Below are 27,848 nucleotides of genomic sequence, written 5' to 3'. Positions count from 1 at the left end.
GCGAAATTGGTATTCCCGTCGTAACAGGATTTACTCCGCGTCCTCCGCAAAAGCTTAGCCCCCCTTTTGCATTACCTCTTTCCCCAGCTTTCAGTCTCCCCCAAGCCAGAGACCACAACAATGACTGCTTCTTCGTCTTGGCAGTCTGGGGTCTCCAGGCTCCTTTGGACCGGGTTTCCTTCGTAATCTGGATTAGAATGTCTGGGCATTGATACCCCGCGCGGTCTTTACTGCAGCCATTACGACGCACGCGTTTGCTTATAAAAAAGGAGCCCGATGTCCCAGTCGCGTGTCTGGCTCTGCACCTGCATCTTCTCTTCTTCCAGATCCCTTCCTTGCCAATTCTCTTCTCCAGCCTTTCTGTCTCATTTCTTCACCATGTCGATCGGTTCTAGTGATCGACACTCTCCTTCCAAGGAGGAGGAGGGCGGCATTGCTACTCAGAGTGATGGTCCCACCAACGAGCGATCTGTCCCTTATGTTAGTGAGCAGACGGAGAAGCGTATTTTGAAAAAGCTTGATCGACGTATTATTCCTTGTGTCTGCTGGATCTACCTCATGAACTTCATGGATCGAGGTGAGTGTGATCTGAAACATTCAGCCTCGTCAATACTGACAATTCGACATAGTCAGTATCGGCAATGCTCGTCTTTACGGTCTCGAGGAGGAACTCGGTCTCACAAGAGATCAATTCCAAATCTGCGTGTCAATTCTCTTCGTTACCTACTGTGTAAGTTGCACTAATGCCATATCCATCTCATTTAGACAGCCCACTAACTTGCTATTAGTTATTTGAGACTCCCTCCAACCTTATCATCAAGAAGCTGCAGCCTGCCCGATATATTGCCGGTCTCGTTTTCTTCTGGGGTATTGTGGCCATTTGCACGGGCTTCGTCAACAACTTTGGCTCAATGGTTGCTTGTCGCCTGCTTCTCGGTTTCTTCGAGGCTGGCCTCTTCCCAGGCATCATGTGAGTGTGGGAATTCTCCATTTCGTGATGTATCTCTAATAATGGTCTTCCAGGCTGTACCTAACCACCTTCTATCACAAGAAGCACATCTCACTTCGCAATGCCTACTTCTATTCCATCTCTGCTATCTCTGGAGCTGTTGGTGGTCTCGTTGCCCTCGGTATCGGTGAGCTGGACAACTGGGATGGTCCCTCAGAGGGTGCTGCCGGATGGCGAGCCTGGCGATGGATCCTCACCATCAACGGTATCCCCACCGTCGTGACAGCCGTTTTCATCCCCTGGATCTTGCCCAACACTCCCGCAACCGCCAAGTTTCTCACTGAGGAAGACCGACAGAACCTTTTGGACCTCCGATCTGCGGAAATTGGTCAAACAATCTCTGGTCAAGAGATGCACAAGGAAGACGTTATCGCTGGAGCTAAGGACTGGACCATTTGGGCTCTCTCCATTGCCCAGTACTGCAGTCACTCTGTTCTGTACAGCTTCAGTGTCTTCTTGCCAACCATCATCAAGCAGATGGGTCAATGGACCGACAAACAAGTTCAGGGTCTCACAGTCCCTGTGTACGCCGTGGGCTTCATCGTCTACCTGATCTGTGCCAACATCAGCGACCGAACCCAACAGCGTGGTCTTTTCTGTATCGGAGGAGGTTTGACTATGATCGTCGGCTACATTCTTCTGATTGCCAACCAAAGCACTGCCATGAGCTACGCCGGTTGCTTCATTGTTGCCATCGGTCTCTGGACCGGTTCTGGATCTGGTATGGCTTGGATCACTGTCAACCAGCCGCGATATGGCAAGCGTGCCTTTGCTAGTGGTATCTTCATCACCATCGGAAACTCAGCTGGCGTCGCCGCCCCTTTCCTATTCAGCAACGATTACGAGCCCCATTATCGTCCTGGCTACGGTGCCTCCATTGGCATGCTTGCCCTTGCTGTCTGCATTCACACTGCCGTATACCTTCACTTCAAGCGTCTTAACAAGAGAAAGCTTTCTGGTCAAGAGGACTGGCGCATGGAGGGCAAGACTGAGGAGGAGATTGCTGAGCTTGGCGAGCACAACCCTCGATACCTGTATACTCTTTAGAGTTGTCAATATGTTCTCCCTCTTGGATTGACTTGATGAGTACTTGGTTGACATTTTTCATACTATGGATGAGATCTGTTGGATGAAGTCTAGATAGATATTTAATCTAAATTAAAAGGTTTTGTCCAAACTCTCCCCTACCTTCTCTTATCTTACCGTCATCCTCATATTTAACATATAATACCGTTATATGATTGTCCTAAAGCAAAGTCTTTAGTATTTAGGCAAATCAGTACGCCTATAGCCTTCTTTAGCAAGTGTTGGTGAACATCCATACTAAGTTTGTACGAGTTGGTCTGACCATTTTTGTAGACGCTTTTCTCGTATAGACCTGTTCCAAACTCAGCACAGACAAAGGAGCCATTATCGGTCATGTCATCAGGTTGATAAACTGACTGACATTCGAATATAGACGCATAGCTTCCCTTTAAAGACGACCTACTGCCTTGCGAAAAGACTTTCCCTCTCCTACAACACCTCGGGTGCTTTACTCCGACATCAGAATGGCTGAATATCCAGATCAACCAGTTCAACAAACATAGAATCCACTAATTTTTTGAACGTATTGATTATGCTCATGCGGATACTTGATAGACCTGTCTAGTGTAATGAATTTACAACGCTGTAACATGAGCTTCAAAGATGACACCTTGATTATCTTCAACAGCCCAAGTGATTTTACACAATTCCTTCCGCCTCTCCTTTTGCTACCAGACCATATGTAATGCCAAGCATACATCGTCATCTCCTACAACATCGAGCAATTTCGCTGTGGCAACGATTAATCCGATGACGCAATGAAGATTAAGCCGTGTCTTGGTGATTTTCTTGGTGGTTGCAGATTACATCAATTGCAAGGCCTTATGCATCGTCGGTCTTGGAAACTGTCGTGGCTTGAGGTATGATGAAAGCGGCGTAAACAAGCGTGAAAACAATTAAAAAGCCAAGACATGAATGGGGCTGCGGGGGAATCGCCTACGATCTGAGATTGGGGAAAACTCTAAAGGCGAAATGGAGAAGATGCTGAATGCGGAGAAATGAGGCTGGCCTTGATTCAGTATAGTGGTAAGCTATTAATATTTTTACAGATATATCAGCTGATGCAGAAATCTCCAGAGGCTGGGATGATGAGTGGGGAGTTTGATGCTATACTCAAGAGAGAGTAGTTTGAGTGTAGGCTGTAAGACTGAGCTTTTGAGATATGTCATGTCGCTTAATTGGTTGGGCGTGATCTCGATTCTGGGGTTGACAAAGTTCAATGTCACTATTGGGAGCCTCAAAAGCACTCGCTACCTCAGTTGGCAGAAGAACTCTCCTTGCATGACCTTTGATCAACGGCTCGGTCGGAACCAAGGGAACGTTACAATGTACAGCACTCTGCAGCCATATGCTCCTCGACCATGTCAGGACCGCACCAGAGCGTCGAAAAACACCTAAAGATTCTAGCAATATAGATAAAGGGAAGACCAAGCCAATGGTGTTGATATCTTGAGGACTTCCTGTATCAGCTTGTTGAAACTGTATGCTTTATCGATTGAGTTTCCGGAAGCAAGGATATTGCTTTTTGTGACGATTCAAGACCCCTGCTATTAAAGCATGAAAGTCCACTGTTCACTAGCCACGAACTCCGCTTGTCCCCACAGACCAAATGCCGAGGGAAGAAGTTCAAGTCACAACAGCACAACAAGTTATTGTTGTGAATAGGTATAGTGATCAGGAAAGAGATGATCAGTAATCCTTTGGTTCATGTAGTCATAAAACTGTCGTGAATGTTCCATTGTTGCCGAGGCGGATTATAAATGCTGAAACTTAGCGCGCAGCACCAATTCAAATCAGGCATTACGCCCGTTGATGGGGCTCAAAACATGCGAAACTCTGTGCGGACTTGCGGACAATCAAGTCACACTAAGGCCATATTGCATCAACAGCCGTGCGGGGGTTATGCGGTGAATCCTTTAACAACGAGGTATATAAATACGCCAAATATTCACACGATAGAATCAGTTTTAGATATTCTCACCATTCAGACAACATCTAACAAAATGGCTCCTCTTGATAACCCCGCTATTCCCAAAGGCTCTCTGGTCCTCGTGACTGGAGTCAACGGCCTTCTCGGTTCTCACGTTGCCAAACAATTCTTAGAGTATGGCTACAAGGTCCGCGGTACTGTTCGTGACGTCGAGAAGAATGCGTGGCTCACAGCTGCATTTGACAAACAATATGGCCAAGGAAACTTTGAGCTCGTTGAGGTGGCAGACTTGACAGATGAGAAGGCTTTGACCGAGGCCGCCAAAGGTAGGAGCCAGTTCTTGACGGCCATAGAGTGATATGCGACTAACGTAACAACTATAGGAGTCGCTGTGGTTGCGCATACAGCGTCGATCATGTCTCTGGACCCTGATCCGAATAAAGTCATACCCGATGCCATCAGCTTCGCCGTTGCAGCAATCAAGGCTGCATATGCAGAGCCCAGCGTGAAGCGATTCGTCTTCACCTCATCATCTTCCGCCGCCGTCGTTTCTCTGCCCGATGTTCCTGGTGTGAAGGTGAATGAAGAGAGCTGGTCTGAAGGTGCGGTCGAGAAGGCGTGGGCTGATCCTCCTTACACGCCCGAACGACGTGGCGCTGTGTATGCGGCAAGCAAAGTCCAGTCAGAACAGGCAGTCTGGAAGTATCACAAGGAACACCGAAGCGAGAAGCCCGATCTGGTTGTTAATACCGGTAAGGTATCCGATAGAATTGAATATTGCCGTCACTGACTGATTTAGTCCTTCCCAACTTCAACTGGGGAAGGTCTATTGATCCCGTGAACCAGGGGTACCCTAGTAGCTCTGGTTTCCCAGTGCTGCTCTTCAAGGGACAAGTAACACCATTCCATGCCTCTGTCATCCGACGTGAGTTTCTAAAGATGTTGTGGTAATTGTTTTATACTGATATCGATATAGAATATTACATTGATGTCGAGGACACAGGCAGACTTCACGTTGCAGCCGCTATCTTTGATCATGTCAAAGAGCAGCGTATTTTTGGCTTCGCCGGTCGTTTCAGCTGGGACGCGATCCTCGATATTTTCAGAAAGAACTTTCCTGATAGGACATTCCCTGAGAACTTCTCAGGTGGAGAGGACCCTAATGAGATCGAGCCAAGAGACAAGGCTGAGCAGCTTCTGAAGGATTTAGGTCGACCCGGTTGGACAAGCTTGGAGGAATCTATTCTGGCTAATGTCGAAGCAGTTGCAAAGGCTGAGAAGGTTCAAAAGCTCTAGGATTTCCGAGATGTGAACGAAAAACCAGCTTCAAGGCAGGCAAACGATACCGTCGACTTCACTGCCTTTTCCAATGGACGATAATGACGCATCGGGGACAGGATAAGTAGATAGTTCACCGATCAAGCCCTTCTCTTATGAATGATTCGAACATTGTCAATCTGGTTGATCATAAAATACAAAGTGCCTCCATCAAAACATCAAAACCCATATGGCCGACTAGCTTCAGGCGTTAACAATTTCTTCAAATTCCTCCGTCATGTCCTCCACAACTTCAGTCACATTTGCCTGGGGCATAGCAGTCGGCTGAGGATCGAGAACCTTTAGTTCAATGCCAATTTCATCAACACGCTACACAAAGTCAGTCCGTTTACACGATGTCATTAGCCCCATGGTACATACCTTCATAACCAGCCGCTTAGCTCCTTCGGACAACTCTGATCCTTTAGCCTCGATTTCAAGTTCCATTTTCTCATAAGCCTCATCAGACAAGTTGAGAGTGGACAGTCTCCCCGCCCAGTCAACGCCAGGAAGTATGAACTTATCCGATATCTCATTGTATAGTTCTGTTGCGCTGGATGCGATGAAAAGTCTCTTCTTCATGAGGTGAGCATCTCGAAGATAGTCCTAATATCGAATTAGCAAAGTACTTGACTCTTCAGAACTTAAAGCTTACTTCCTTCAACTGCGGGTCGTCGTTCATGTCATCGATATCTTTCGCGGTAAGGTCTCTTATTAGGACACGGTCATCGCCGTCTTTGACTGCCGCCACAATGTCTTGTATGCTAATCAAGAAGTCCATGAAGTTTGCGATCTCCCTCTGAAGATTATCAAGATCCTTTAAAGTACTCCTTAAAATTTGAATCATTTTATCCTAACAGAATTAGTTGCAACATCGCATGGTTTATATGGAGACGACTTGCCAAAGACTCGTTCTCACACAGGTTCTCGCTGAGTTCTGTGTTAAGGGTACTTATCTGCTCCTCCAGTAATCCAATTTTCGACTCCATGTACCACTGTGAGCCAAATTTAACAATAGGCCCCAGAGGTGATGCAAATAAGGCCGATGCTATGATTGATGCGAGAATAACGGGGCTAGCACGCCCAGACACTATAAACACAGTCAGATGTCAAGCGCATACTTCTGATGGTTTCCAAATCTTCACCGCTAGTTTCTGAGGAGCCTCCATAAGGTCTCTGAAGCGCTTCTTTTGATTCCCTGAGGGCCTCAAGATCCCTTTCACAGCTTTCTTGTTTCTTTATGCATAATTGAATTTCTCTTGCTGTTTCTACCTGATGCGATCGGTTTTTACCGAGTTTGAGTTAGTTGTATCCTGAGATATTTCCTACATGAGGCAGATACTTACTAGTCTTATTTTGCAGACATTCCAATAAGTTGTTTGTTGTTCTTGTCCATTCCAAGAAGTCATTCTTCACAGCTGAGATTTCTGAAACTGATTCCTATATCTTAGATAGCCCCGACTTCATATGGGACTGCAATCGCATATCTCTCATTCTACACGGCTTCATATTGATATGTTTCAGTACTGACTCAAGCTGAGATGTTTATAATATGTATCAGTCCTGGAATCAGGCTCAAGATAAAATCACTCACAGTTCCTTCAGGCTTCCACATGTCGTGGGTAAGGCGACCTACTGTCTTCATGCGTGTTGCAGTTGACCTAAATGTTAACTCGCCCATACGATAGCAGCGTCCAACTACCACTAAAAGTGATTCATGTCTGGTGACTTGTTAGCCAATGTTGGGTAAAGTAAAGAAATTTGAGTAAGTACGCGAGTCCATTGTGTGACAAATCAAGGCCTTCCAATAAGGCCTTGGATAGAAGAAGCTTGCACTTGGCCATGAGTGTAATGCATTGCGGTGCTTTTTGTATTTGCTTCCCCCAGAGCTGACGTTGGGCCTGACTGTTGAGGTCATCAAGGGGAGAGCGAAAATGGAGTTCGGCCATGATGTGAGATATAGCAGAGAATGAGATGCTCAAATTGGAAAATGAGCAATCCTCGTGAAGAGAATTTAGACGAATAAATAGTTGGACACTTTTATGGGTAGACACCGGATTATCTAACGATCAAATCCAGGGCTGCATAGGCTGCATTAAAGTGAGGGTAAAGAGCCAGTTGGCAGAACCAGTGGCCCAGAATAAGCGTGGTTCTGAAGCGATAAGAGAAAACTATTTGATGCTTGAAAGGAAGACACAAACAGCCGATTGTGCCATCCAGCGAATGGCATTGGCAGCGTAAGCAGCCACAGAAGGAAGCGCTGCCAAGCTTTCGTTACACTGCTTATCACGACGAAATGCCTCCTGGAGTGACCTATCAACAAGGAATAAGCAATGACACTAAATGCATGGAAATATAGACAGACCAATAACCTAAGACAGGTGCAAGAGCTAACATGCACATGACTTGGCTGGACAAAGGATGGGCATCAGCGCATGGTGCAAGGCAATTTAAACAGACCAATGATTATTTACCTGCTTCAAGTGCATAAGTTTTACTTATCTGTGGAGTTGTTACCAACCTCTCATTAACCCCCTTTCCCACTCGTTTTCATGAGTGGGAGCCCTTAGAAGTACATGTTACACTTGTTTCAACGCGCCCATCATGAATCCACCAAACCCAACAGCATTGATCGAAAGTCTAAATTCAAAGCAGACTACTCAAGGTCCGAGTCCTGAAGAGTGGGAAGAGATGAAGGAGCGCATCTTTGAGATCTACATCACCCAAGGACAGGCTTTAAAAGTCCTTGTATCCGAAATGAAGACTCGCCATGGATTTGATGCAACGTCAGTATCATGACCGAAACGCAAGAAGTTTAATGACTGACATTAAATAGACCCAAGATGTACACCACCCATTTCAAGAAATGGAGTCCACGTTTCAATAAGAATAGGAGAGAAAATGATGCTGAAGTAGCTCCAACTACAATCAATATTCCCCGAACGCGATGTAGGCGCTTGGCAAATCACAACACTATCCCGTCCAGATCCAGTCTCCATGCTCTTGAGCCGCATCCATCCATGGGTACTCATTTATCCGATGGGCTCACGAAACAGCGATCAATCATGAACTTTTCAGAAGTCTTTGTCTACGGCTTATTTGATACCTTCAACTTCTCTTCTAATTTGTTCGATATCATTGTTCCTCCAGGAATCCCGGACTTTTTGCCAGCCTGGCAACAGATAAGCGATGAGTGCTTTGGAGTCACTACTCTACTAGAGGAAGGGCAATATCCAGAGAGTCGGCAAACCTTCAACATCTTATGTGAGAGGTTAAAGAATATTTTTGGGAGCAATGATTGTGGAATGATCATTGTGATATGGCCGATTTGTATCAGGCTCCACCAGACTGGCCAGCTTCATAACAACTTTGCGCTGCTTGAGTACTTCTTGGACCTTCTTCGATTCTTAGCACATCAACGCTATCCCAGTGGACATCCAATTCCGAACTTGCTGAAATTCTTGCGCCAGACACCAACCCAAGATCGTTTCGAGATCCTGCGAGTTGGCTATCTGCGAACAATTCACTGTTTTGAACGCCGCGCTGGCTTTGGTAATGCCGTTGTGCTCTCTATGTGGTCTAAGTATCTCAAAAGGTCCAATAGCCAAGAATTACCTGCGAGTGCACTCACTTGTCGTTATGAGAGTGTACTACAGGAGGCTCAGAACTCTTTCACAAATACCGGGACCAGGACCATTGAGATCCTTCATGGTTACATTTATGCCGCATACTATAACGCCAATGATGAGATGTTAACCTGGAATCTTGCCTTCAAGATGGTTGATGGAGCATGGCCAGTTGGGCTCAACCAACCGGAATGGTGTTTGGCTACACAAGGCTATGCCATGGCTGCAAAGCTTTTGTATGCTGTGTCAGAGCAGACTGGCCATGGGAACCAAGGCGAAGCAATGTTGTGCTCTGCCATTACCAGGCTTGCTTGCGGCGATAGAGAGTGCCGGACAAGAGCCCTTATGTTGGCAAATATGTTGGGGGATATGGGGAGTCAGTTATTGTAAGAAATTGCATTAAGTACGAGTATTTAATTTTAAAAGAATATCAATACTAGTGTATTTACTTACCAGAAAAATAAAAGGCACTTAGTTATTAAATAAAAAGTAATTGTATTTATTAAAATGAGGGAGAAAGCCTATACCGAATAACTTTATTAAAATAAAAATAGCAAAAAAAAGAGTAACCTGCGTATTGCAGGTGGCTGGATCTCTCCCGCCGGGAATTGAACCCGGGTCTCAAGCGTGACAAGCTTGCATACTGACCACTATACTACGGAAGATAACAGGCTAGAGCCTGCTGTAGTGGGTTGTGGTAGAGAGCGGCGCCGGAGCTTATATAAAGATAGAGCTAGCTTCACGGTAAGTTCCAGTGGATGGATCTCAATTGCAGAACAAGCCCAACCTACACCAAATCGAATGTCTTGACTTCCACCGCCCCAACGTCAAGCCTTCTCTTAATATACATATCCGTAATGCCGTAAGCCAGGCAAGGCCCCACATACTCATACTCTTCTCCACGCTTTCGTAGCAGAACAAGATCCTCGTACCCATCTACAATGCAGATGACATCTCCAACCTTACATTTCTGAGGCCCCATTCCCAAATATCCAGCATCTGTTTCAAATAATCTTGTATGGTAATTTCGCTTCATCATGAATACCTGTTGAGCATCGACGTCAAACATCCTCGCCTTCAGGGCATCGGGCCCGCCTATCAGCGGAGAGATACAACCCATCATCTCAGGGTTATTCCCCCGTCTTGAGCTATCATAACAGAAAGACCATCAGCCTCTCGTGTTTGGAAGTAATTTGTAACACCTCGTGATCGATCGCTTTCTGGAATTTGTAGGTCCAGTCGCTTCGTGAAGTTGAGCAATAGCAACATGCTCGGTGTGTCCAAGGCCAGTTTTTGCATCCTCGCGACTACTAGAAATAGTGCCCAAATTGAAGGGACCTTAGTTGGATAGAACGGTATACGATTGATGTAGTCTTGTATCCAATCGGCAAGATCACCTCCCTTCTGGAGATTTTGGAGCTCTGGGTTTCCGCCGACCTTCTTTAACGTCTGCAATTTCACACCGGATAAGTGCAACTTGGCATCCGAGATACTTGGCCGTGGAATATCAGGGATGAGTCGAGCAAGTTGAAACTCTCCGTCAAACATCAGTGTCGGATTATCAGTCGCTCTTGATGGAAATTGCGGTGCCCATGAAGGCAGCCCAAGATGATTTTCGAAAACACCAGCGCCAGCATCTCGCAGAAACTGCACTTCTCTTTTGCCACTGTTCCCAATGGTGTTGAGTATTGCCTTACAGTAGTCTACGTACACATCTTTGACGCTCTTGGTGTAGTCCGGGCTGAGGGGCAATGAGCTAAGGCCCAGTAGGCCGTAGATATGGTCTTTCGGATCCGTAGCTTCGAGTGTACCGCCAAATGCCGAAAGTTGAACGGCAGTCCGTTGTCTCTCTTCTTGACTCTCTGTGACTTTGTCCATATGCATAATCTTGGCAACGTCGAAGCGGATAACGTTTCGTAGTTGGATAAAACCGGTACCCTTCGGAGGACAGAACTTCATCCAAATATGGCTTGGGACAAAGTTTGGTTTCGTGACTTGTTTTTCTGTCAGCTTGGAGGATAGAATCTCAAACATGCGGCACACGTTCATAAGAGACCTATACTCGACACACACGCGTGGGGCGATGTAGAATAATGTTGAGGCCAGCACGTTTTCCTGTAAGATCCAGACGCGTCTCCAGTATGGAAGTAACGCAAGATAGTCGAGTGAGTTCCAAAATTTGTCACATTCGGGTTCTTTTGTGAGACCACAAGTTCTCAACCACTCCAGGTTCATCAGGCTATCAACCTCCCATTGTGCCGCCCTGAAGGCTTTGCTCAAGGCCATGATGGTCGTGATGGCTCTCAAGATCTTCTCTTCATCTTCGGCACCCAACCATCCAAGAACGAGATCGGCTGAGGAGTAAATGTCGCGCATGAGCTTGACTTGTTCAGTGCGTTCTGCAGCGTCGGCTTGGTTGATGCATACAGCGTCGACCCAGATTCTGAACTTGGATTGGTCTCTGTTGGGAAATTCGTATTTCCAGTACTTTCGAACTTCTTTCAACGCGCCGGCAAGACTTTCTGACACGGGAACCTCAACGCCGTCGATTTTGATATTGACCTTGTCAGCTGCACTTCCCCATACATAGGATAGCGCGGCAAAGTGTAGTTGTTTGTTGAAAGTGACGGTGTGTAATTTACACGAGACGATATCGTTGTCCTCAACTACCTCCAATAGTCTTATCTCGGGTTTTGAGGTGTCGAGCGGGGTCTGATACAGATCTTGAGTGGACATATTGGCGAGGATGGAGTGAGGACCGAAGAAGTTGAGGCACTGAGAAAAGAGACCAGTATCAAAGTACTAAATAGTGCCTTGACACCCGTTAGATTGAGTTTTCGGCAATTGAAAAAGGAATTGTAGACCGGAAGAACCTTGTTCGGAGGATTCCAGGTCAAAATACAATGGGCAGTGATGAGGCAGTGAATGCGCCTGACGAAATGCCTTTCGGCGCTTAGCAGTATCGGGCACACCCTGCAACCAATGAAACGACTTCAGCTCTTTGGGAGTTACATGATGCTTAGTCGGAAGGCATTTTCTGAGACATTCATCTAGAGAATTTTTATCGAGGAAAGATCGCACATTTGTGCTTCAAAAATGAGTAGGGTCAATTTTGCCTTGCAGGGTATCCTTTTTCCACTTTTCTAAACAAAACAAGACAGTCTAAGAGCTATGAAAGTCGGGCAAAGCGCTAAACAATGAGTAATCATAACAAACAGGATCCAGAAACAGAGGATCAAATCTTGGCAATCCAGAATCTGCATTTCCTCGAGCCGGCGATATAAGTGTCAAGTCGCCGCCTTGATCAGATGCCGCAGGTATTGACGATGATGAGTTGGGTATTGTTTGCGATAAAGGCAGCGCATTCATTCTGTCCATGGCATCGGCGATGAGTTCTGAAGCGCAGCAGCGAAGGCGGTCGTATTCTGCTTCTGCCATGCGCCACATGCGCCGGGCGCTCTTGAGGCATCCTAGGACAAGGGTAACGCGGTTGTAGTGGTGTTCGAAGCATTCGTCGGGATGGCCTTGGGATGTGGCTATTTGGATGAATCCACATAGCGCCAGCGCTGGAATGACGAATGGTGTATGTTTTGGTACATTGGGGCAGAGGGATATGCAATCTGATATGCGTCTCGAAGCGTCTGTTGCTTTGATGCCTTGAATCAGACTTGTTGATGATGAAAGAGGATGGTTCTGCGAAAAAGGCAGGAAGGGGTCTTTGACATCCGCTAGTAGCGGGTACAAGTTGCTGCGCGGGAGATGTAAGAGCATGCTGGCCAAAGCGATGATCATATGTGCCTGGAACATCATCTCATCGATGTTACCATACGAGTCAACGATCTCCAACTTTCCGGAGGGCAAGTGGTTTGACCAGCTCAGGAGAGCATTCTCAATGGACTGCGTATGATCGTGGCTGGTGTTCTTCAACTGATTCAGTAGCAACACACGTCCTAGAATCGTCGCGGCTTCGATGCGATAGCTGAATGACGAGAAAGCCACGTCGCCAGTTGAGAGTACCCGCCTCTTGAACTCAAGAACATGATGTGATGGAGGAATATCCAAACGGCCATTATAGAATGCTTCTTCGCATGGTAAGAGAACCTTGGGGGGAGTGCTACTGCATCGGAGAATCATTGTCTTGGGCGGTATAGCCATAGAGATGTCAGTGACGTAAATCTCCCACCAAGTTCTCCTCAGACTCTCGGCCTCAATCGGATTGTCGAGTTGTCTCGATGATGCAAAGTCTTCGCGATGCATTCCCAAATCCATGGCCATTTGTGTGCATTGACCGAACGTTCTGTTCGCGGTATCAAGATCGCGACTGAAGAACAAAAGAATGGAGTAGATTAGAAGTGACTGAACCATATAAGTCGATGTTTCAATGGCGGACATCATATCAGTGGCGACTTCAGCGCGCAGCTGGGCGTCTGGCCCAGAAGAAGCATAGTGAGAGCCCGCAAACTCAACCATGCGCCGCAAATATGGAGGATAGTTCCGCGATGTGAACACCGAACTTGGAACGAGGAAGGGATGAGCGTTGTGAAAGTTCTCATAGTACAGTCGAAGGAGGCGATCTCCATCTGAACAAGGCTGTACGGGGGTATTGAGACTTGCCAAGTTGTTGCCGCCGAATGTTTGGGTAATGATATTAGGGTCAAGATGGGTTAGATATGACATGACATTGCCATTCTGAGGTTGAGATTGTCGAGCAGGGGTTTGGTCGTTACTGATCCGGCGCTGGTTTTGCACATTTTCGCCCCGGGGTGATTGTCGGGTTTGTTGGGTGACAGCTCCAACCAAATCATTGTTGGTAGCTGTACTCTGACTTATTCCAGACGACGGTAATTCCTGAGAAGACGACGTCGGTGTAATTGGTAGACTGATGGGATTAACAGTTACGCAATCCACATATGAAGATTGCTGGTCGTTTTGAGAAGCCTGCATCACGGGCTGTCTACTCCTTTGTTGGGTTTCCGCAGGTGAGCGATGCTTCTTACGACGTCCACCGCGGCGCGATGGTTCGTAGTAGCATACTTGCTCTGTCTCTTTACAACGCGAACACGAGGGTTTCCCCGCGTCACACTTGAGATGTTGCTTCCTGCAGACGACGCAAGCGAGACTTGCTATGCCGGTTGATTTGACTGATCCGGCTGTTGAGATTGTCATGATGATCTGCGGTGAGCCCAACAATGATAGGGACTCGGAAGGAGGTGGATTCGGATGAGTCGGCGATTGAAAGATATGCAGGGTTTGATCAGGACAGATTGCGCAAACAAGACATGAGCCTCATGTAGAATCGTCAGAGTACCCCAAGCATGTGACCTTATTCTCAGTTTGAACAATGGTCGATTACATGAATGAACCAATGTGTATATGTATCATGCTATCTCAATGGTAGAAGCAAACACGAAGTTGAAGAATGCTGAGTGGAGACTGCATGATCTGACTCGAGTTTGTGAGTGGTCAATGCACTGATAAGCTGATATCAGGCCACGTCTTGACCAGTCGACAACAACCGATAAGCCGAAGATATCCACATGATCTACAATTTCAAGCAGAATCCCATTGTTCACTTTCCCATTCGTCATTCTACATCGACTCGATAGAGAAGTCAAAGTTAGGATAGTTTTAATCTCTTGATGATTGCACTTAAACGACAGCAACATATCTCCTTTGTTCAATCCCGAGGAGTCTTGGCTCAACAGGTGATTGACTTGAATGTTTCTATTTCTGTGCAGGAACTTCAATCGCCGATCAAGATGGCTAGCGGACATTTCCGTTATCTGGAGCCTCGGCCATGAGCCAATCAATGCAGCGCTTGAATCCCCGAAGACCATTGTATGGAATTGACCCCTTGAGTGACGGTTCGGCGATTGAAGATGCAGCTCTATTATAGATAGCACCTTGATAACATCACCCAAACAGACTTACGATTGACCAGCACCGATTTAACATTTCTGAACTTTTAAGGAGACGATCACTACCTGAGTTATTCTTTATTTTACAAAATTCTGGAACTCCATCACAATGGCTGCAGTATCAACACGTTTCGCGCCTCTACCGCTTACACCATGCCAATCATCTCACCAACCGTTGTCTTACAACAACTTTGAAGAGCTTGATTTTTATTCTCTAGATGATTTCGTCCGCGATGTGAAATCTCATTTAGGAAAGGAGGGTGGTATTGGCTGCGATGACATCGACGAGGACTATCTCATCTCCCTAGCGAAGAAATACACATCGAATCCCAATGACTGGGCACGCTATTATCACAACTGTCCAGAGAAGAACTATACACGTAATACGATTGTGAACATCAACCATAAAGCCAATATCGTAAGTATCTCTAAACCGTTGCCACCTGCAATACTGACTCTTGCAAAGCTCCTATTAGTCTGGAACCCAGGAAAGGGATCACCAATTCACGACCACGCCAATGCCCACTGCATCCTCAAAGTCTTGGCAGGCGAGTTGACAGAAACCATCTATGACATGCCTGAGAAGGGTTGTGAAGACCGCCCTCTGTCAATCAAGAGTGCCAATACCCACAAAGCCGATCAAGTCACCTATATATCGGACGACATTGGTCTTCACCGAGTGCATAACCCTCACCCTACCCAAGTGGCCGTCTCTTTGCATAGTAAGTCCTGAAACTTCTCCGACTTCGCGTTGAACTGCCAACTGACATGCATCAGTATACACACCGCCAAATGCTGCGGATATTGGTTACAATGTCTTTGATGAATCAACAGGTCGTGCAAGTTTCATGGCAAAGGCCGAAGCTCGCTAATAAATCTCTGGACAGGTTTAAGAGAGTCCTTACATACATAGATACCCTTTCACGAAAGATACACAGAATAGAGAGAGTGATTTGTTTTAGCGGTCGTATGATCATGATTGAATCTATGTGAAGAAAGACAAAGATGGACTGTGTGTCCTCGGATAAGGAAGTTGTTACACTTTGTGAAATATTTGCCCCTCACATGGGTACACCGTTGAGGATGAGCTTGAAAAGAAGAGAGTTTTTTATCTCATCAGCCCGAGCCTTCAGCTCATCGACGTCCCAGTTCGCCCAGACAAACTTGCCCTTAAGAAACTCGGCCTCTGGGGACGCAAGCCAAACATAGAATTGAGCTGCAAGCGCAGCTACATATAATCAGTTAGCTAGTAATCCACAAAAGGTTCAAGGCGACTTACGATCATCCTGCCCGACAATATCAAACCTCTCATTCAACTCAGTACGAATGACTCCAGGTTGAATCTGGACAACGTGCCATTCGGGATTATCGTCCTGCAGGTACTCGAACATCTTGAGGACGGCGGCTTTGGCGGCAGTATATGCCCAGCCTTGAGCGATAGGCTTTAGGTGCACCATTCCGGTTGATGTGTTAAAGACATAGGCATTGCTGGTTAGAGAAGGTCCAAAGGACTGGAGGGTGTTGAAGGCGCCAATGACATTGAGTTCGATGCCCCGACGAAACTCCGCTTCATCGAAACCGACAACTGCTCCTGTATCAGGAGAAACGCCGGCGTTGCTGATCAGGATATCAATCTTGGCGCCATCCGCTTTCTTGACCAGATTGGTAACTGCAGCATCTAAGCTGCCACGCTTGCTGATGTCGGAAGCTTCGAAGACGACATTCGATTTGCCCCCACTGGCTTCTGCGATCTCGGCTGCAGCGGTCTCAAGTCTATCGAGACGTCTTCCGAGGATGGCGATCGTTGATGCTCCGGCTTGTGCAAAGGCAATAGCAATTGACTTGCCAATGCCTGTACCACCACCGGTAATCGCGACAAATTTACCGGCTGCACTGAGCTCGGGGCGAGTTGGGTCGATAGACGGGTATGGCTTGTTATGCCAAACGTTTGTGAAGGAAACAAAGTCATCCATGATTATCGGTAATAATTTGTAAAGAAAATCGATTACCGAATGAGACTGACTATTGATGAAGTTAGTTGTAAAGATATCTACATATGGGGACTTTATAGGAATGTCCGTTCAGATGAAGTTGCGCTTCTTCGCCGAGAATTCCTTGTTCGAGCGCCATTTGAATCATTCAACCTACAGCATCATCGCCATGGAAGGCATTACACATCAGCTCTAGCAGGAAATAATGGGGAATGAGACCTCCATGGAAGCCGAAAATGGCATAGTCGCACAAAGAATGGAGTCGTTGGGAGGTTTATTCTTAGAAATATGCGCTTTGTCAGCCAACTCCGCTTCCGCGGAAGCGGCTGAACCACTATAACCTCCCTCCATGGAAGCACTGTCAGCACCTTGAACCTGCTCTCTATCATTCCAGGGTTGATTAAATTCTACGGATAATCCGACATGCAAGCCAGTAACCGACCAAGAAAGGTAGTACTGAGCGAATTTATGGACGTGGCTTCCTAACAGACAATCAGGCCTGTGACCTCTGCTATACACGAAAGATTAAATGTGATGGACTGCAACCCAAATGCTCAAATTGTGTCAATTACAAGACCAATTGTACACACACTGCTCGCAGTCGAAAGTGGAAACCTAAAGCTCTGCAAGATGATGAGTCCCAAAAGGAGGATGAGATCCGGAGCCTGCAAGCGCAGATGCAGGAGCTACAACAGCAACTGGTACTGATTTGGACTCATGTGGTGAACAGAAGCTAATTTCAAGCCGTAGGCTCAGTACAAACAAGCAACAGAGATTGAACCAGTTGTGTCAGCGCCATCGCCCCAAGTAGACTTCGAAGATGACCTCGCTCAGGTTAGAAAGATACGCCACTCCTTGAAGCTGCCCCCACTGCAACAGACTATGCACATGATGGGCATCTATCTCAATACTATCAATTCAGTACTACCACTATTCCATCCTGATACTCTTCTGCGACTCGTTGGAGAAACCTACGCGCTTGAACCGAAACAGCGCGACCCAGTCGCTTGGGCTGCGATCAATGTCGTACTTGCCATGGCACTGCAACAAATGCCCGAGAACAATGGCATTGGCTCTCCGTATGGTACTACGGAGAGCTATCTGAGCCAGGCGCAATCAGTCTTATGGGCCATAACGCTAAGCCAGACTCAGCTTCTTAATATTCAGACATTAATCGGAATGGCTATGCTACTGCAAACTGGACACGACACCACACCAGGTTTGGTCATTATATCAGCGGCGATGCGCCTCATACATAAAATGGGCTTGCATAACCGTGCCTGTTCTGCACATCTGGACGCTGTTGAGCGACAACAGCATGCCCGTGTCTTCTGGCTGGCTTACATCCTTGACAAGGATTTGAGTCTTCGCGCCCAACAGCCATCTATACAACTTGATGAGGACATCGACCTCGATTTCCCTATGTCAGTGACGCGGGATGATGACAGTAATTCTAGTGCTGGTGTTGTCACTACCGTTGATGGCAGTTCGAGAATGGACTATTTCCTGGCCCGGGTGCAGCTTGCTAGCATACAGGGTGATATTTACGACCACCTATACTCAGCAAGAGCGTGGAAAAGGACACCCGAAGAACGTAGGCTGAAGAGAGAGAACATCGTCCTGTCGCTTAATAACTGGAAAGCCTCAATTCCGACAGACTTCGGCGCTGCTGAAGTCATCACAACTACGAGTAATAACCCTTCAATCGCTGCTTTCTTCTGCATTCTCCATACAAACAGCCTTCTATGCCTGATGCTTATAACACGAGCACATGCTTGGGATGAGCAATGGGTCGGCGTATTACGTGATCATGGCAGAGGAGTCAGGGCACTACAACTACCAAGTGATTGGAATGCATTGGTAGGACAAGCGCGAGACTTCATGATTCTATTTGAGTATTCTGTTCCGAGATACTGCTGGTTGAAATGGTAAGACCTCCCACAGCTACAATATTTTATCAGCACTAACATGTATAGGGTCTCGACTTGTACCTACATCTCTTCAATGGTACTCCTGACTGCTAACAACCTACATGATCTCCAGCACGCGGACTTTGAGCGGGATAGCAATCTCATCGAGAGAGCTCTCACTTGGTTTGGAGAAGTTGCCAAGGAGTTGCCCTCGCGAAAGACGCAAGTGCTAGAGAATATCTGTGCTGAAGCATTCGAAGCTATGAAGACGAGACGTGCTCATGAAATTGACGTGAAATTTGGGGGTGATTGGCTCATTGGGTTCCTCAACAGTCTGGAGCCATCATGATACCGTTGAAATAAATAGACTTAATAATAGTATTCTTGTGCCGTCCTAATATCTTTCTGTCAACTATTCAAGTAAAGTTACCAAGGAACTTGCTGAAAGCTACCATTCTCATACTCCCAAAATGTCCCAGGTGTAATGTCCCCCTCGGTCGTCTCGAGCAACCTCACCACTGCCTCAGCTCCTTCCAAAGGATCTTTCCTGCCCCTATAGCCATTAAAAGCCGTCTTGCAATGCCCTGGACTTACAGCCCAAAACGTAATCTTGGCTTCATTCTCGCTGTGGTTCTCGGCGACTTGCAAGTGCAACATTAGCATGTCAAGGCCCGCTTTGGACACGCAGTAGTCAATGTTGGAAACAGGAGGGAGCTAGCAAAGATGAGTATTTGCACATGATGTCTCTGGGGTCACACACCTCTTTTTTGTTTGTTCTGGCCATACTGCCGCGAGCACTCGAGATCATGATGACCCTTGGGCCGGAGCTCTTTCTTAGAAGTTTACCAAAGGCATATGTGACAACAGCGTTGCTTGTGATGAGATTATTGTAGCAGGCATTGGATGCTGCTCGGATATCCGCCAAATTCTCTGATACTCTTCGTTCAACCTTGCCAGCGTTGTTGATCAAAACTATCGTGGTCAGTTCTCGGGCTCAATCGATGCTCAGAATGCATACCGTCCAATTTCCCATATTCTCGCTCCAGTGATGCTACGGCTGCTTCGATGGAGGCATCATTCTCAATATCCAACTCGACATAGTCGAGTTGAACCTTGATTCCACTGTCAATAAGAGATTCAATCGCCTCTTGTGCTGCATCCTTTCTGCGACACCCTAGGACGATGGTGGATGAAGGGAGACGGGTAGCGATGGCTTGCACAATGGCATAACCAATCCCGCGATTTGCACCGGTTACCAAAATAGTCGTCATCTTTTCCGATATGCAAACTTATATGCAGAAAGATCTGAGAATATTCTGATGCATCTAATATTCATCGCCTTATAAGATAAGGTGTCGGGTTTACGGGTTTCGGAATTGAGGAAGAGGCTCTACAATGCCGCGACGGTCACAGTCCGGGATGAGTTTACTATAGCCATTCGCACTGTAACATTGTTTATAATGCCGAAATATCATGTAAGTATTATTGCTCTATCACCTATTCAGATACGGCTGGTAGGTTGGAAGCAAGGCCTCTGTCGCCTTATTGAAATAACGGTTTATCCAACTAAAGCCCCTGAAGGAGTGAAGTCCATGAGGACCATGGAATTCCATCTTCAAAAATATCGTCATCGAAGTTAAAGCATTCAATGAACTTTAAAGGATCCTCCATCGCCTCTAGCTCAACCGGTGCAGTGGGTTCTATGTTATATCCAGCTCTTGCAGTTGGTGCGTCCAGGTTCTTCCGCAGTGTTTCAGCCTTAGTCCTCAGCGCCTTCAGAACATCTGGCTTAGCCCCAGTACAACCAATAAAGTCATGTGCCATCTCCTGTTCGAAGATGCTATCTATCGCCCGCCATGCGCGCTTGACGTGTGGGCCTTGCGGCTTATTGCACAAATACCACAGAACATACAAGGTGACATGATACTGCGGGTGGGCCTTCTTAGCCCACGAGAACTGCGCTAGAAAAGGATCATCGCCAGATGTTCTAGCTTCCAATATGCTCAACGCAGCTACGAGTGTTTGCGCGTTCAAAACTGATTCATTGGAGTTCTTCTGCAGCAAGTCCCACTGTTGCTTCGTGACGAAGTCGAGCTTTCGTAGCAGATAATCTGTGCAGTGAACCGTAAGTCGTTGGTGCGGTGTTACTGGGTTGCAATTATCTAGTCTGGCCCTGATCTTGGTATGCACTTCTTTAACGATACTGTCTCTCCATTCTTTTCTGAGTGTTGATGTTGAGGGATTGACAGCTTTCAGCTTCTCCATTGTCTTAGCCAAGTCGACATTGATTAGCGAGAACGTCATACACGTCCATCCGGTTCGTTCTATTGGCAATTCCTCCATTTCAGGAAAGATATCAGCATCATTAACATTTAGGGGTAGCTTGACGTCGGACGTCGATATCAAGTCATTGGGGTCTTCCAAACCGAAGTCTTCGCCGGACCGACTATCTCTTGTAATGACATGCCACCAAAGTCTTCGACGGAGCTCCGACTCGAAGGGTAACAAGCCAACTTTAGTCCCATCCTTATGGAGTCCGAGAGATTGAGCTACTCGTATGATGAGACCATTGAGAATCCAAACAGACTTCCCTCGATTATGAACACGGATAGCTGACTGTGTTCCATATGATTAGACTTGACGCACAAGAACAATGGTGGAGCAAACTCACAAGGTATATAGCTAGAGCTCGTAAACCAGTCAACGTAGGCCGATTAAAAAAGTCTCCGTGAGCAAAGGCTTGTTCGATGCCCATTTTGAAGCGCTGAAGCTCAGTGGCTTTATCCAAGAGCGATGTCGACTCTTCAAGTGATACAGCTGCTGCAAAGTAGATACTATAGCAAAATGCAAGATCGTGAAACTTTGCAGTGACCGGGTCATCTATAGCTGAGTAAACTCTGACCTCATCAGTTGGGACGTGCGTCAACTTCAGTCCGAGGATAATTTCTACATTGTTGAGGTAGATATTCCAAAGCTCAACTGCGGTAGCTTTCCCAGGGTGAAATGCAGAGGGGTGCTGGAAATAGCAGGGAGAAGACATTATTCCCATTGCGTCGAAGGGGGAGCATGGGAATTCTCTTTGCTCGCGCTGCGATGTCGTAAGAGCAGTTGCAATGCTTTCGTCCTAGCAGCTGTCAGTGCCGTTGTCACCATGCAGTATTGGTAGAACTCACTTCACCGACGACTCTGGCTACCAGTATCTCATTGAGGTACTGGCTGGTCGGGCCTTTATGTACTAGTAAGTCCTTTTGTGAGTCTTGCTTATCCGCAATCGTATTTGGTTCGAGGGTGTTGCGGGACATATTCCCCTGGGCAGTTGCTTTGGCAAGGTTGCGCTCCAAACTCGCAATACGGCCGGCCATCTCAGCCATAATTGTTTTATTCGTTCGCCTGACGCGTGGTCCAATCGATGGGTAAGTGCATATTCTGCCTGAAGAAGCGCATGACGAACATGGAGTCTTCTTGTCGCATCGAGTCTTCTTGCTTTTGCATGCGTTGCATGAACGAATTGGAGACCGTTCGAGCCCGGTGTTATATGACGAAACTTTAGAGGCCATTAATACTTAGAACTACTAGCCGAGAACTTGAACAGAGAAATGAAGAGACCTCGGTATAGCGAAGCGCACAAAACTTATGCGCTGTACGGCGTCGGGCTTAAAATCCTGCTAAGTCCGGGAGCCCCGGGAGAGCAACGCGTATGAATGAATCGGGTGGTAGAATGATTTTAAGCCCGGACCCGGCTTCTTGACATCTGATTGGTAGGCAGTGGTCGAATCCTTCTGATACGATAGTATTTTCAGCGCCTGAAGGGTGATTCGAGAGTAGCAGCATAGCCGGTGCTGACCATATGGGCGACCATGTTTGAAGGACGATTGCTTTTAGAGGCTGGAAAGAGAAAATGTATATAAGTATCTGTCTCGCACAAATACTGAGAACCAAACCATTCCTTCAAACACAAAACCTGAAGCATCTTATATACAACTCGACAACAAATAACTCAACTCATCATGGCAACTTCAACCGCATCGCTTCCCAAGACCCACCGAGCACTGGTCCTTCATTCCACCCGAGACCCCTATGACATCTCAGTGGTTACCCAGGATACTCCTCAACCATGCCCTGGAAGTGCTATGATCCGCGTTCTGTCGGCTGGGGTCTTGACCTACGCAGACCGAGTTTACAGTGGCCGCAAGCCTTATCCCTACCCCGAGCCTTTCGTCATAGGTTCAAGCGCCATCGGCCGCGTTGCCGCTGTCGGACCTGATGCGACTTCTCTAAAGCCTGAACAGCTTGTTTTCTTTGACAGCTTTATTCAGGGGCGCGATAACCCTAACTCCCTCATCCTCCATGGTCTATCCGCAGGCTTTGATACTGCGAGTAAAAAGCTCATGGAAGGTGAATGGCGAGACGGCACCTATGCGGAGTACGCCAAGGTTCCTCTGGAGAATTGTTTCCCATTAGACGAGAACCGACTCACGGGCAACCCTGCTGAGGGAGGTCTTGGATACTCTATGGCAGATTTGGCCTATCTTTGGACCATCTCGGTTCCATTTGGAGGGCTCCAAGATATAGCCATCAGGTCTGGTGACAAAGTCATTATTAGCCCTGCTGCTGGAACTTTTGGAAGCGCTGCTGTACTCGCTGCTCTGGCTATGGGAGCTCAGGTTATCGCCGTCGGTCGCAACCACAAAACTCTGGGCAAGGTGAAGGCTTTGGACCCCGAACGAATTAGAACAGTTCTGAACACAGGAAATGTCGAGACCGATGTCAAAGAGCTGACCAAGGATGGCCTGGCGGATGCTTTCTTCGATATCTCTCCAGGCAAGGCTATCACCAGCACTCACTTCAAGAGTTGTATTCTGTCGCTTCGTCGCTGTGGGCGGGTGAGCTTGATGGGCGTTCATGAAGAACTGAAGCTGCCGACTCAGTTTATCATGCTCAATGACATTACGGTGAGGGGGAAGTGGATGTACACCAAGGATGATATGCGCAACATGATCAAACTGCTAGAGGCGGGTTATCTGAAGCTTGGTGCGATACAAACTCTTGGCGATTTTTCCCTGGGGGAGTTTGAGGGGGCATTTGAGAAGGCTGCAAAGATGAGCGGGCCTCTGTCGCAGGTCATTATTTCACCTTAAGCTTTTGATTGGCAACGATGGTGGGTAGCCTTGTCCAGCTACTGAGCCTGTTGTAAATATATATTTATATTCCTCTCAATGATTATGAAGAAAATCAGTTCCTATTCCTTTCTTGGCTATCATCTGCGTACAACCTCTTTCATACAGTCCCGGTCTCCAAAATAGATAGTCACTGTCCAATGCCAGTCATGTTGGGTTATTAGGCATTAGTTGATTTGAATGAACATGTAGGGTAAGGTAGATGTCACTGGATATCTTATCTTAACTATCTGATAAGCGACTTACGCTTGCCCCACGCTCCGTTATTCCTGTTCTCCTACTGGTCCATCCGTGATGGTATCGGCCGAGGTCACTCTGACCATGCCAGGTCTGGCGTACAATAATGAATGATTGGTATTGAGCAAGAAGGAATAATACATTCTCAGCTGATGATGCCTACGTACATCCGAGTATCCGAAACCCTTACCATATCCTGTATCCAAGAAGAAAACTGATGACACAAAGCGTCCTGGTCCACTCAGACCGCCGAGACATCTCCCACCAAAAAATGACGACAAAACTATGCCAAGCACCCTAAGCCATCTCTTATTTGACGATTGCCCAGTCAGGCAGTGCAAATTGCCATCGAATGATTCTTTCTGTACATGAATACCCAGTCGCGGATCATAGGCACTTCATCGGCGTCATAGAGTTTTGTGGATTCCTTCGGTGCATTCTTCGATGCAGAGACCCTGACGCATCCGGGCGCTGCCGTTTCTACGCTTGTAACGCTTTTTAAGCTTGCAGAATTTAGCGCATCAGCAGCGTGCATATGATGCTACTGTCGTAGGATGAACGTTACGCAGTACTTGGCTGCCTCTCTGCCGGTTTCACCGCTGTTTCTTTTAATTCTTTATCCAGACTTTGAGATGCTGCATTATTGTTGAACGTTATGATTATCTGCCCTGGTGGCTTGGTCTGCCCCTCAGCCTCATCTTGACAGGACCATTTGAATCACCAATGAAACAAGAAATAATGCGAGATTAAGCTTAAAAAGTGCTTGACACTTAATCCCAGCGCAGAAAGTGGCTTCTGTGATGCCCACGCGGCCTTATTTGTGATGCTGACAATTTCAATGCCAAGATGGCATACGTCAGCTCAGGCGTCATTGAAACTCCCTGAGTGGATAAGGTTATCGCCTTTCGGATTTAGGAGGCGTCGCCTTGTCAGCATCTCCGATGTCATCCTCCCATGGCGGGGCCCGGAGCCCGGGCTTCCCGCACACAAACATTTAAGCTTAATATGAGGATGCAACTGAGACTATCAGGATATCATTAATGAGTCCAAACGATATGAATACCAAAGAGTTACAGAACGATGATCAGTTAGTAGATACGGTTTCAGTATAATAGAGCATTACAAGGCTGAGACAGTAACACTCAAATCAATATCCCATAAACTTATATCCATGGAGATAACCGTAAAAAGAACCTCGCACAACCCGCACTCCGAAAATCTGTGTAACAAAGAAATCACGCTACCTTAATGACGAGGCCAGAGTGGCTCAGCTGCCTTGGAAGAAGCCGAACCCGCCCAGACGCACCCAAGTCTTGGCTTCGCTAACTGGCCAAGAGAACGCGTACAGTCCCCGTGTCATAGATGGGGGCCAGGCCGCTCTGAAACTGCTAAATCCGAAACCAGATCTTCATATATGGTTCTCCAAATTCCACTCTGACATGTCTGTTTCAAAAGGTCTGTGACGGTGAACATCTGTGTAAAGCTGATAGCTATGAGTATCTTGACCTTTTTCTTGATCTTTACTCAGGTCTGCTCTTTGTATTCTGCGCAAGGTATGTTAACGCTGGCGCCGTCATGATGAAATACTGACATGCACAGCGTTATCTGTCGCTAGAGATACCATTGATCGATCATCAACCATTGAGAAATTGGACTTTTCTCAGAGTCCACATACCCTCGACTCTGCATCTTCATTCCAGGTTGAATTTGAAGTTCAATATGAACGCCAGCGGATCACACTGAACCTGCAGCCGTCCAGAAATGTTGTATCGCGTCTCACTACTGTTCAGCACATTAACTCCACAGACAATCATGGTGTCATCACTGATATTCAGAGTCAACGTCCTCTGTTATACAAGGGTGTAGCCTTTGTCAATGAAATTGAGAAGCAGACACAGAGGAGAGTAGGATGGGCACGAGCAATGGTTCGGTATCGCCAAGGTCGACACGTCATTGAGGGCACCTTCACAAATGACGGTACTTATCACCATATTTCACTGGATTCGAATTATCGCCAGGCGCGACAGATTCAAGATGGACAACTAAGGAAACGATCTCAGCGAATGGTAGTATGGAAGCAAGCAAGGGATGAAAGTGACGGAGCTCTTTCGCCAAGATCATCCTCAGATGAGCCGACCTGTCAGGCTCATAGGCACAATGATCGACGCCGCCAGACTTCCGACAACCAGGAAACCCACCATCCTCTGCTGGCCCGACAGGATGTCAACGATTGGTTTGACCCAAGAGACGTAATCGGATCAACAGAAGGATGTCCAAACTCCCGAAGAGTCGCTTTGATAGGCATTGCAGCCGACTGCTCGTATACCGCCGAATTCGATAACATGCAAGATGCTCGAGATAACATCATCTCTCAAGTCAACATTGCATCACAAGTGTACGAAGACACTTTCAACATCGCCCTGGCAATCCAAAATTTGACTATGAGCGACCCGTCTTGTCCCACTGATGCACCGAGATCGATGCCTTGGAACCTTCCCTGCACGGCAAACGTCGATATCAACGACCGTTTGAACTTGTTCACGCAATGGAGGAGCAGATTACGCGATGATAACGCGGTATGGTCACTTCTGACGGCTTGCAGAAGTGGTTCCACTGTTGGAATTGCATGGATCGGAAGTCTGTGTAATAGATCACGAGGATCATCATGGAGTCGCGGCGGTACAGCTTCTGCAAATGTTGTTGTCCGCACAGCTTCAGAATGGCAGGTCTTTGCGCATGAGCTGGCGCATAACCTTGGAGCTTCTCACGACTGTACGTCTGGCGATTGCGGTACCTCTGGATATTCACCTTCCGATGACTGCTGTCCTCGAAGTGAGACCACCTGCGACGCCAGAAACCAGTACATTATGAACCCGCAAAGTTCTCCCGGACTGGAAGAATTCTCACCATGTACTATCGGCACGATTTGCACAGGTATTGGTGAAGAGCACGTTGATACGAGCTGCCTTGTTAGTGAGGACGAGGTCCCCGATATCAATGACAGTCAATGCGGCAACGGCATCGTCGAGCCTGGCGAGTCTTGCGACTGCGGTGGTGAAGAAAGATGCCCCGAAGATTCCTGCTGCAACCCTTCGACCTGTCAACTCCGCAGCGGCGCAGAGTGCGATCCATTAACAGACGGGTGCTGCACCGACGAATGCCAAGTCGCTTCAAGCGGTTTAGTCTGCCGCGAAAGCACGTCCTCTTGCGATCCAGAAGAGACATGCGACGGAAATTCTAGTCAATGTCCCGTTGACGTACAGAACTGTGATGACGACGAAAATTCAGGTAGCAGAGGAGGATCAGGAAGAAGTTGGTTCGATAGGAATAGAACAGCTGTCATCGCGACTGCTTCTTCTGTTGGTGGAGTTGTTCTGATCTTGGTCCTTTGCGTGATCTTTTCTTGTATTAGGAAGAGAAGAAGAAGACAGAAAGGAACGCAGCTGCAGAGTGGAAACATCAGCGATGGGTCGAATGCACCGGCTCTTGAGCATACGAGAGGTGTTACGCAGATGCCGAGTGCACCGCGGTTGGTACATAGATATGCATAGTTTGGATTGGAGTTTATGAGATATGTTTTATGAATTAGATATTACGGGTGTCAATACTGTTAGGGCGTTTACATCCCCAAGAATATGTATCATGAA

General features: G+C 47.1%; 12 protein-coding genes and 1 non-coding gene across 13 annotated transcripts; 7 read left to right on the top strand and 6 right to left on the bottom strand.

Annotated features, from left to right (window-relative positions):
* Positions 1 to 378: 378 nt before the first annotated feature.
* BKA55DRAFT_687434 (major facilitator superfamily domain-containing protein) lies at positions 379 to 2,056 on the top strand (the record flags this gene model as incomplete). Its single annotated transcript, XM_046199063.1, has 4 exons — positions 379 to 577; positions 630 to 730; positions 789 to 970; positions 1,024 to 2,056. The coding sequence occupies 4 exons, from the start codon at positions 379 to 381 to the stop codon at positions 2,054 to 2,056; spliced, it is 1,515 nt and encodes a 504-aa protein (XP_046051853.1).
* A 2,042-nt stretch (positions 2,057 to 4,098) lies between these two features.
* On the top strand, positions 4,099 to 5,321 carry BKA55DRAFT_687433 (uncharacterized protein; the record flags this gene model as incomplete). Its single annotated transcript, XM_046199062.1, has 4 exons — positions 4,099 to 4,351; positions 4,409 to 4,777; positions 4,825 to 4,950; positions 5,002 to 5,321. The coding sequence occupies 4 exons, from the start codon at positions 4,099 to 4,101 to the stop codon at positions 5,319 to 5,321; spliced, it is 1,068 nt and encodes a 355-aa protein (XP_046051852.1).
* A 150-nt stretch (positions 5,322 to 5,471) lies between these two features.
* BKA55DRAFT_296180 (uncharacterized protein) lies at positions 5,472 to 6,495 on the bottom strand. Its single transcript, XM_046185579.1, has 4 exons — positions 6,245 to 6,495; positions 5,998 to 6,195; positions 5,724 to 5,948; positions 5,472 to 5,672 (listed from the first exon to the last, which is right to left on the bottom strand). Exons 1-4 carry the CDS (start codon positions 6,329 to 6,331, stop codon positions 5,547 to 5,549), a joined length of 636 nt encoding a protein of 211 aa, XP_046051851.1. The 5' UTR covers positions 6,332 to 6,495; the 3' UTR covers positions 5,472 to 5,546.
* A 1,451-nt stretch (positions 6,496 to 7,946) lies between these two features.
* On the top strand, positions 7,947 to 9,358 carry BKA55DRAFT_661873 (uncharacterized protein; the record flags this gene model as incomplete). Its single annotated transcript, XM_046197598.1, has 3 exons — positions 7,947 to 8,128; positions 8,179 to 8,291; positions 8,424 to 9,358. 3 exons carry the CDS (start codon positions 7,947 to 7,949, stop codon positions 9,356 to 9,358), a joined length of 1,230 nt encoding a protein of 409 aa, XP_046051850.1.
* Positions 9,359 to 9,561: 203 nt separating this feature from the next.
* Positions 9,562 to 9,633, bottom strand: BKA55DRAFT_t102. Its single transcript has one exon. It is a non-coding gene; the product is annotated as a tRNA-Asp (tRNA).
* On the bottom strand, positions 9,611 to 11,867 carry BKA55DRAFT_562115 (heterokaryon incompatibility protein-domain-containing protein). The gene is made up of 2 exons (XM_046192229.1): positions 10,127 to 11,867; positions 9,611 to 10,091 (listed from the first exon to the last, which is right to left on the bottom strand). The coding sequence occupies exons 1-2, from the start codon at positions 11,702 to 11,704 to the stop codon at positions 9,756 to 9,758; spliced, it is 1,914 nt and encodes a 637-aa protein (XP_046051849.1). The 5' UTR covers positions 11,705 to 11,867; the 3' UTR covers positions 9,611 to 9,755.
* Positions 11,868 to 11,917: 50 nt separating this feature from the next.
* On the bottom strand, positions 11,918 to 14,386 carry BKA55DRAFT_562114 (fungal-specific transcription factor domain-containing protein). The gene has a single exon (XM_046192228.1). It carries the CDS (start codon positions 14,132 to 14,134, stop codon positions 12,131 to 12,133), a length of 2,004 nt encoding a protein of 667 aa, XP_046051848.1. The 5' UTR covers positions 14,135 to 14,386; the 3' UTR covers positions 11,918 to 12,130.
* Positions 14,387 to 14,573: 187 nt separating this feature from the next.
* On the top strand, positions 14,574 to 15,848 carry BKA55DRAFT_562112 (RmlC-like cupin domain-containing protein). The gene is made up of 3 exons (XM_046192227.1): positions 14,574 to 15,304; positions 15,353 to 15,608; positions 15,664 to 15,848. Exons 1-3 carry the CDS (start codon positions 14,996 to 14,998, stop codon positions 15,756 to 15,758), a joined length of 660 nt encoding a protein of 219 aa, XP_046051847.1. The 5' UTR covers positions 14,574 to 14,995; the 3' UTR covers positions 15,759 to 15,848.
* A 99-nt stretch (positions 15,849 to 15,947) lies between these two features.
* BKA55DRAFT_591924 (uncharacterized protein) lies at positions 15,948 to 16,859 on the bottom strand (the record flags this gene model as incomplete). Its single annotated transcript, XM_046195320.1, has 2 exons — positions 15,948 to 16,114; positions 16,166 to 16,859. The coding sequence occupies 2 exons, from the start codon at positions 16,857 to 16,859 to the stop codon at positions 15,948 to 15,950; spliced, it is 861 nt and encodes a 286-aa protein (XP_046051846.1).
* A 386-nt stretch (positions 16,860 to 17,245) lies between these two features.
* BKA55DRAFT_562111 (fungal-specific transcription factor domain-containing protein) lies at positions 17,246 to 19,193 on the top strand. Its single transcript, XM_046192226.1, has 4 exons — positions 17,246 to 17,327; positions 17,375 to 17,578; positions 17,628 to 18,805; positions 18,854 to 19,193. Exons 1-4 carry the CDS (start codon positions 17,301 to 17,303, stop codon positions 19,134 to 19,136), a joined length of 1,692 nt encoding a protein of 563 aa, XP_046051845.1. The 5' UTR covers positions 17,246 to 17,300; the 3' UTR covers positions 19,137 to 19,193.
* Positions 19,194 to 19,213: 20 nt separating this feature from the next.
* Positions 19,214 to 22,158, bottom strand: BKA55DRAFT_591923 (uncharacterized protein; the record flags this gene model as incomplete). Its single annotated transcript, XM_046195319.1, has 7 exons — positions 19,214 to 19,501; positions 19,548 to 19,759; positions 19,806 to 20,075; positions 20,297 to 20,298; positions 20,355 to 21,280; positions 21,459 to 21,911; positions 21,961 to 22,158. 7 exons carry the CDS (start codon positions 22,156 to 22,158, stop codon positions 19,214 to 19,216), a joined length of 2,349 nt encoding a protein of 782 aa, XP_046051844.1.
* Positions 22,159 to 22,689: 531 nt separating this feature from the next.
* BKA55DRAFT_562109 (chaperonin 10-like protein) lies at positions 22,690 to 23,853 on the top strand. Its single transcript, XM_046192225.1, has 2 exons — positions 22,690 to 23,497; positions 23,632 to 23,853. The coding sequence occupies exons 1-2, from the start codon at positions 22,795 to 22,797 to the stop codon at positions 23,691 to 23,693; spliced, it is 765 nt and encodes a 254-aa protein (XP_046051843.1). The 5' UTR covers positions 22,690 to 22,794; the 3' UTR covers positions 23,694 to 23,853.
* A 1,840-nt stretch (positions 23,854 to 25,693) lies between these two features.
* Positions 25,694 to 27,752, top strand: BKA55DRAFT_661867 (Metallo-peptidase family M12-domain-containing protein; the record flags this gene model as incomplete). Its single annotated transcript, XM_046197597.1, has 2 exons — positions 25,694 to 25,754; positions 25,801 to 27,752. The coding sequence occupies 2 exons, from the start codon at positions 25,694 to 25,696 to the stop codon at positions 27,750 to 27,752; spliced, it is 2,013 nt and encodes a 670-aa protein (XP_046051842.1).
* Between the last annotated feature and the right edge of the window lie 96 nt (positions 27,753 to 27,848).

The sequence above is a fragment of the Fusarium redolens genome (assembly GCF_020744475.1).
Source record: "Fusarium redolens strain MPI-CAGE-AT-0023 chromosome Unknown BKA55scaffold_5, whole genome shotgun sequence".
NCBI lineage: Eukaryota > Fungi > Ascomycota > Sordariomycetes > Hypocreales > Nectriaceae > Fusarium > Fusarium redolens.
The sequence above is the reverse complement of the archived record's forward strand: the minus strand, read 5'-3'. Positions and strand labels throughout refer to the sequence as shown.

What these genes read in the sequence shown, in the direction of transcription:
- BKA55DRAFT_296180 (XM_046185579.1), bottom strand. Translation starts at nt 6,331, where the DNA reads ATGGAGTCGAAAATTGGATTACTGGAGGAGCAGATAAGTACCCTTAAC. An exon ending in ACGACCCGCAGTTGAAGGAA is followed by an intron (nt 5,949 to 5,997) that starts GTAAGCTTTAAG and finishes ATTCGATATTAG; the next exon opens with GACTATCTTCGAGATGCTCA. An exon ending in CTAAGCGGCTGGTTATGAAG is followed by an intron (nt 5,673 to 5,723) that starts GTATGTACCATG and finishes GACTTTGTGTAG; the next exon opens with CGTGTTGATGAAATTGGCAT.
- BKA55DRAFT_562115 (XM_046192229.1), bottom strand. Translation starts at nt 11,704, where the DNA reads ATGTCCACTCAAGATCTGTATCAGACCCCGCTCGACACCTCAAAACCC. An exon ending in GAGAGGCTGATGGTCTTTCT is followed by an intron (nt 10,092 to 10,126) that starts GTTATGATAGCT and finishes AATAACCCTGAG; the next exon opens with ATGATGGGTTGTATCTCTCC.
- BKA55DRAFT_562114 (XM_046192228.1), bottom strand. Translation starts at nt 14,134, where the DNA reads ATGACAATCTCAACAGCCGGATCAGTCAAATCAACCGGCATAGCAAGT.
- BKA55DRAFT_562112 (XM_046192227.1), top strand. Translation starts at nt 14,996, where the DNA reads ATGGCTGCAGTATCAACACGTTTCGCGCCTCTACCGCTTACACCATGC. An exon ending in TCAACCATAAAGCCAATATC is followed by an intron (nt 15,305 to 15,352) that starts GTAAGTATCTCT and finishes ACTCTTGCAAAG; the next exon opens with CTCCTATTAGTCTGGAACCC. An exon ending in AGTGGCCGTCTCTTTGCATA is followed by an intron (nt 15,609 to 15,663) that starts GTAAGTCCTGAA and finishes GACATGCATCAG; the next exon opens with TATACACACCGCCAAATGCT.
- BKA55DRAFT_562111 (XM_046192226.1), top strand. Translation starts at nt 17,301, where the DNA reads ATGCAAGCCAGTAACCGACCAAGAAAG. An exon ending in AGGAGCTACAACAGCAACTG is followed by an intron (nt 17,579 to 17,627) that starts GTACTGATTTGG and finishes TTCAAGCCGTAG; the next exon opens with GCTCAGTACAAACAAGCAAC. An exon ending in AGATACTGCTGGTTGAAATG is followed by an intron (nt 18,806 to 18,853) that starts GTAAGACCTCCC and finishes TAACATGTATAG; the next exon opens with GGTCTCGACTTGTACCTACA.
- BKA55DRAFT_562109 (XM_046192225.1), top strand. Translation starts at nt 22,795, where the DNA reads ATGGCAACTTCAACCGCATCGCTTCCCAAGACCCACCGAGCACTGGTC. An exon ending in AACTCTGGGCAAGGTGAAGG is followed by an intron (nt 23,498 to 23,631) that starts CTTTGGACCCCG and finishes ACCAGCACTCAC; the next exon opens with TTCAAGAGTTGTATTCTGTC.